The sequence below is a fragment of the Bos taurus genome, chromosome 16, assembly GCF_002263795.3.
Source record: "Bos taurus isolate L1 Dominette 01449 registration number 42190680 breed Hereford chromosome 16, ARS-UCD2.0, whole genome shotgun sequence".
In the NCBI taxonomy this organism is placed as follows: domain Eukaryota; kingdom Metazoa; phylum Chordata; class Mammalia; order Artiodactyla; family Bovidae; genus Bos; species Bos taurus.
Window position 1 is genome coordinate 32,310,204 of NC_037343.1, and position 6,074 is coordinate 32,316,277.

At 44.1% G+C, this 6,074-nt stretch overlaps 2 protein-coding genes across 7 annotated transcripts in view; one reads left to right on the forward strand and one right to left on the reverse strand.

The window, feature by feature from the left end:
• The window catches only part of EFCAB2 (EF-hand calcium binding domain 2), a 112,990-nt gene extending 107,374 nt beyond the window's left edge, over nucleotides 1-5,616 (reverse strand). The window contains exons 1-2 of one of the 4 annotated variants that reach the window (XR_009490767.1): nucleotides 5,520-5,616; nucleotides 5,167-5,313 (exon numbers count right to left, since the gene is read on the reverse strand). Coding sequence is in view for 3 of the 4 variants with exons in the window: in XM_059875531.1 (XP_059731514.1) it covers nucleotides 5,167-5,313; nucleotides 5,520-5,586 (214 nt within the window). In the remaining variant the exon portion in view is untranslated. Of the gene's footprint in view, nucleotides 1-3,526; nucleotides 3,588-5,166; nucleotides 5,314-5,519 lie in introns of those variants that run through there. The other 3 variants (XM_059875531.1, XM_059875532.1, NM_001101247.1) reach the window with 3 other exon arrangements.
• The window catches only part of LOC132342454 (uncharacterized), a 63,847-nt gene continuing 59,088 nt past the window's right edge, over nucleotides 1,316-6,074 (forward strand). For 2 of the 3 annotated variants that reach the window (XM_059875692.1, XM_059875691.1), the window contains exon 1: nucleotides 1,316-3,439. In XM_059875692.1, coding sequence (XP_059731675.1) covers nucleotides 2,751-3,439 — 689 coding nt within the window. In that variant the 5' untranslated portion in view covers nucleotides 1,316-2,750. The remainder of the gene's footprint in view (nucleotides 3,440-6,074) is intronic. The other variant, XR_009490834.1, reaches the window with a different exon arrangement.

The window sequence follows — 6,074 nt, forward strand, 5'->3', positions numbered from 1 at the left end:
TTGATTCCTCATTTTAAACAAGACAGAGGAAAAGAAAAAAATAAATAAATAATGCTCTGGCTGAGGAAACTTACACAGAAATAACAGAACTTCAAAAATAATTTTTCCTATCCCATTCCAAGCATTCTCCTTTTAGTAAAACAAATAAAATTAAGTACTTTTAAAAAAAAAATCAACTTGATTCTAGAATTTCAAATTCTTTAGCTAATATATGTTACATTTTTTAATCTAGGAAAAAAGATAAATTATACTATGTATAAAGTGCAAAAATGTTACAAATTAAGCATGGTTTCAATGTACATAATCTTACAGAAAATTTTTATAAACAGAGCCCATCATAGGTTTAGTTACTATTTACCAATATTCTCACTATTTGTATCAAGATTAATCCCTAAATGTTGAAGAAGAGCTGGATATGATGACTACACAGAAACTTAATCCTTTAGAACTTAAAACAAATTCAAGATTAAAACTGAACAACTTAAAATATATATGTGTTGTTATTTTTTTAAAGACATGCCAAAAAAAAAGTAATAAAAAAAAAGACATGCCAATGAATTTTTTTGGCTCTCAAAAAAAATGTTTGTTGAGCCAGATGAAATAAAAGCATATAGTTTACTTGAAAGGAAGAGGGAAAAAGTCTCTAACAATAATTGTATATGCTTTTAGGTGTAGATCTTTGGGGAAACAGTAAATAACGCTTTGATTAAAACAAACACTTTTAAATTATCTGAATGTGACAATATTTATTGAATTCCTACCATGTGCTATATACTCTGCAAGACACTGCGTATAAAGAAATGATCCCCACCCTCTTTGAGCTTATAAGGTAATGGATATAGCCTTCAAAACTCCTTTTCTTTTGCTTGATTCCATGTTCATCAAGCAACTTTAGAAATATAAATCTACCCTCTACAAAAGCTTAATACACATAAAACAGTATACGACATTGCAGAGGTCAGCTTCCTGACCGATGTATCAACATACCCCAATTTAAATTAATAAATCTTTATTCAAGTTTGTACATCACTCTTTATGAGTTTAGTTAGCTTGAGTGAATCCTCAAAGCCTAGCCTATTCGGATTAATTGATCAGGCGTAATTTCTGAAACTTCAGAGCAGAGAATCAAATATATGAGTGAAATATGTGTATTCAAAGATGGTTATCAGCAAATGAGTCTCTAGTTTATCCTTATGACAACATACCTTTATTTCATTCTCGAGACAACATACTTCTATTTCATCATGCCCTTCAAGCTGCAATTACAATTAACTCATAGGACCGTTGTAAAGAGTAACTGAGATGTTCCGTGTAACAGTGCTTCTCAAACTTTAATGTGCATGTGGAATGAGCAGGAATGCATAAATGCTGAGTCTAATTCAGTAAGTCAGGGGCAAGGACTGCGTTCCTTCCTTTCTTACAAGCTGCCAGTGATACCAGGCTGCTGCCCACATCAGGAGGGGATACAACATACCTGGCAAGCAGCTGGCACATGGGCTGCTCATACCAGTCCAGCTGACTGCTCTCTCCCTTTTGTGAATGTCTTATCTCCCTTATATAGCTCACCTTATTTGGGAGAAAAAAATACCCTCCAAAGTTCTAACCTAATCAGAATGCCTTCCATATGGTAGGCATTAAACACATGTCAACTGAATGAATGACACCCAGTCTGATTTTAACAGTCATTACCTCTATGGCTATAGATAGAATTGTTTCTTCTCTGATATAGTTTATTATAAACAGGAAAGTATCTTCGAAAACTGAAAAATCAAAAAACCTTTCAATCTATTTTTTTAATGAAGAAAAACAAACTGTATTTGCAGCATAATCCAGTGTGTCTTTTCCTCAGGCTGACCTAATCAAATCTTTTTTAAAATCCATGATTAACTTATCTCCTGAAAGTCTTTTTTTTTTTTGTAAATAAGAATTTTAATAAATAAAGGTAAGTCTTTCTGGGGAAGTTTTTTTTTTAGCTGCACTGGGTCTTCTCTAGTTGCTGCCAGCGGGGGCTACTTTTCATTGGGGCGCAGGAGCTTCTCATTGCCCAGGCTTTTTTTGTTGGAGAGCCCCGGCTCAGTAGTTGTGGCTCGGGGGCTTAGCTGCTCCCTAGCATGTGCAATCTTTCCCCGAGGGGGATGGAACCTGTGTCCCCTGCACTGGCAGGCGTATATGTAACCGCTGGACAACCAGGGAAGTCCCTCTGGGGAAAGTTTTAAAACTAATATTAAAAAAGTAATTTTCTTAGGACGTACCTTATACTTTTAAAACAGCACAATAAAATTATAAGGACATCTTAGGAAGGTAACATCTATAAAATGTCTGGCTTTTCAGACTAACGTAATCATAAAAAAAAAACCAAATCGTGTCGCTGTTTGGCACAGTGCCATGTGTTTCTCTGTGATCACCATGACAAGTGACTGACTACCTCACCGCTGGCTTCTACACTTGTAAATATCACTTAATTACATCTTTGTTCCATGCTGAGAATGATATGCTGATATGTTTCAAGCACTCAAAAAAAGAACAAAGGTGGGGTATTATTTTACCTCTACCGTTTCAATGGCTTGACATTTTAGCGACGAGTTCATCAATCACTGAAATAGACTTATTTTTGAGTAACTAACGGAGGATGGTTAAAAAAAAAAAGCATCAACCTTTTAATCAAACTGCTGAATTAAAACAACGTTAACAGTCTTACAAATAAACATGGATAAGCGGGTTTTCTTTTCCCTAATGATGAAGACATATCAATGCCTCCCACCCAGCGACCGGAGGCCCAGTCCCGCCCCTGCCACCGCGATCGCGCTGGGCCGTCTGGTGCCGCCGCAGAGAACAGGCCTGCGCACCGAGCTCTACGCGTTCCCTCTGGAGTTTGCTCTTTCATCTTTATTAAAGTTTTTTGTGTTTTGTCTTGTTTTTCGCTTAAAACAAGACAACAGGCGGGTGGCGCGCGCACTTCGGCTCCTGGAGGCGCGGACGCAGTCGCGGTGACCTCGAAGCCGTCCTCCCACGTCCCCGCTACGAAGGCAAAATGGTGGCCGCAAACGCCAGCCGTTTGCGGAGTTTCAGCCCAGCCGGGGAGGAGCACGGCAGACGCCCGCAGCCTGATCCGTCCTCACCCAGGCCGCCGCGGGGGCCTAGAGCCCGAGCAGCTGCCGGCGTGGCCCCTGCGGCAACGAGAGCCCAAGCTAGGGCTTGGAGGCGGTGTCCTCGAGACCGTGAACAAGGACGCCATTATGGGGCTTCAGGCCGGCGCCTCGACCGCAGCCCGCGCTGGAAGCGAGGCTCGGGGCTCCGAAGGCGGGACGATGGCGGGGGGCGGGATGAGGGCCCAGGAGGCGGGGCGAGGGAGGCAGGAACGGGGGAGGGGGCCTCCGCTGCAGGGCGGGCGGCGGGGCCTGGCCGTGTCAGCCTTCTCCCTGAGGGTGGGGCTCCAGAGGTAAGGGGTCCCACTCTGTCCCGAGCTCCCCGGTGCGGCCCGGGGTCGCGGTGGGCGGCGAGGGCTGCGCTTCGCGGTGCCTCTTACCTGTGCTGTCCCTGTCTCTGTCGTCCGCCATCTTGTTGCGGCGCCGTCGCCGGGGAGAGGCCTGTCGCTAAGCTAGGTCACGGCGTCCTGACCCCCTCCAGCTCCGCGGCGAGTCGGCCCTGGAGGATGGGAGGCTCCGAATCCCGAGGGAAGGAGACCCTGGGTCGGGAGTCGGGGGAAGGAACGCTCCGAGCGCGCGCGCCCCCCGCTCCCGCTAGGACCCTGGGGCGCTCGGAAGCCCGGATCCGTGCCCGCGACCCCTTTAGCCGCGTCGGTGGCTTCAGCCTATTCTGCCCAGTACCAAGCCCTGAACCCTGATTTTTCTGGCACAGAGGAAGTATTTAATAATAAAGTTCGGAACCCCTCCTTTCCCATGTTTCTGACCCATTTGGGGACACAGTGCTCTCCTCGTTCCCTCCAGTTTGTAGCATGTGGCGCTGCTCGCCTTTTTTTACTGCAGATTTTAAAACGCAGCTGGAGAGCTGGTGGAGAGCTCGACTCCGGAGGGGTAACAGAAGCAACCCGCAGTGCCGCCGCCTCCCCTTCCCATCTGCCCCACCTCCGGCCCACGTTTTCACCAGTCCAATGCTCGCCGCCCGCTCCCAGAGACCGGGACTGCAAGGCGGGCGAGCGCTGGAGCTGGGACGGAAAACTGGGCTGGCGGGGAGGAAACCAGAGAGCCATTAGAGTGTTACTGGTGGAGCTGAACCGCTGTAGAAAAACATGTTGTAAAATCGGCGCAAACATTGCGTTGTCAAGGCTGCGATTTCTCATACAAAATAGAGGTTCTCATAGCAACAAAGACGTGCCTGTATTGTGCCCACTGTTAGGTACATGAAGATGTTCCTACTTGTGAAATTTGACAAGATGTCCAGCTAAATTACCGAGGGAAAGTTTTACATCTCGCTTTTCTGAAAATTGGAAGCTGTAATATGTTAAATGTTTGTCTCATTTTAAGGAAAAGTTCACTAGAATATTTTCTTTTAAAAATGATTTTTGAATAATATGCCTAATGGTGTGGTTCGAGCGAATATATATATGTTTTTAAAACTAGTTTTAGATGGTTTTTTAGTCCATGTGCGTGCTAAGCCGCTTCAGTCGTTTGACCGTTTGCGACCCCCATGGACTATAACCCGCCAGGCTCCTCTGTCCATGAGATTTTCCAGCCAAGAATACTGGAGTGGGTTGCCATTTCCTTCTCCAGGGATCCAACCCTGGATCCCATGTTGAAGGCGGATCCTTTACTGTCTGAGCCAGGAGGAAAGCCCCTTTAATGCATGTGTATATTAATTTAAATGACTTAATTTTATGTAAAAATCATTTATAAACTTAACTGTAAATATTAAGAGGCCTTCAAAATATAAGGTATTTAATGGTTTGATTAGCTGAGTTTTTATATTTTTTATTCTGGTTCTATAATCCCTCAGTAAACCCTAAAGAAAACTAATATTCTTTATTAAAATAAGTATTTTTTCTGTAGAAGATATTCCTGTGGTGCTCCAATCAGCATTCTCTTTGACTACAAACAATTGAATCCTCACAAAATGGCTCAGAAGATAGATATTTATATAAAATGAATATAATCATGAACAATAATTTCTTAATGCCAAAAAGTAGGATTATCATTAGCACAGACTTACCTGGTGGCTCAGTGGTAAAGAATCCACCTGCCAAAGCAGGAGATGTGGATTCAGTCCCTGGGTTGGGAAGATCCCCTGGAGAAGGAAATGGCAACCCACTCCAGTATTCTTGCCTGGAAAATCCCTTGGACAGAGGAACCTGGTGGGCTACAGTTCAGTAGATTCACAAGAGTTAGTTGTGACTTAATGACTGAACAGCAACAAATGATTAGCACTCACGTATATTTAAATTTCATGATCATTATGGTCTAGTTATTTGTTTTTTCAAGACCCTCTTCATACAGGTGATGAAGGCCTTTGAAATAAACGTGGGAAACCCCAGCTTTAGTCTTCATGCTCACTACTCACCATACCTTTTCCTGTGCTGCTTACAGTTTCCTTTTTCTGGAATGCCTTTCTCTCCTCTCTCAGCTCTAACATTCACCCTCCCACAGACACATGTTTGTTGTCAGTGACCTCCTTGAAGGTCATGTGCTCCCTGAGGCTATCCCCTTCTGAGGTGTTAACCCCTTCTTCTGAGGTGTTATCTGTAGACCCTCACAAGGACTTCCCTGTAGCTCAAACAGTAAAGAACCTGCCTGCAATGCAGGAGACCAGTGTTCAATCCCTGGGTTGGGAGGTTCCTCTGGAGAAGGGAATGGCAATCCACTCCAGTATTATTGCCTGGAGAATTCTCCTGGAATTGGAGAATTCCATGGACAGAGAAGCCTGGTGGGCTACAGTCTGTGAGGTCGCAGAGTCGGACTAAGTCACACTCAGTCAACTGAGCAACTAACACACACACACAGCCCCTCACGTTGATTTACAGTGATCCTACTTGTTTCCCCTAACCAAACTGTAAGCTCTTGAGGATGGGAAGTGTTTCATTTGTCCATATTATCTCCATTGCCTAGAACAACTTTTCAATG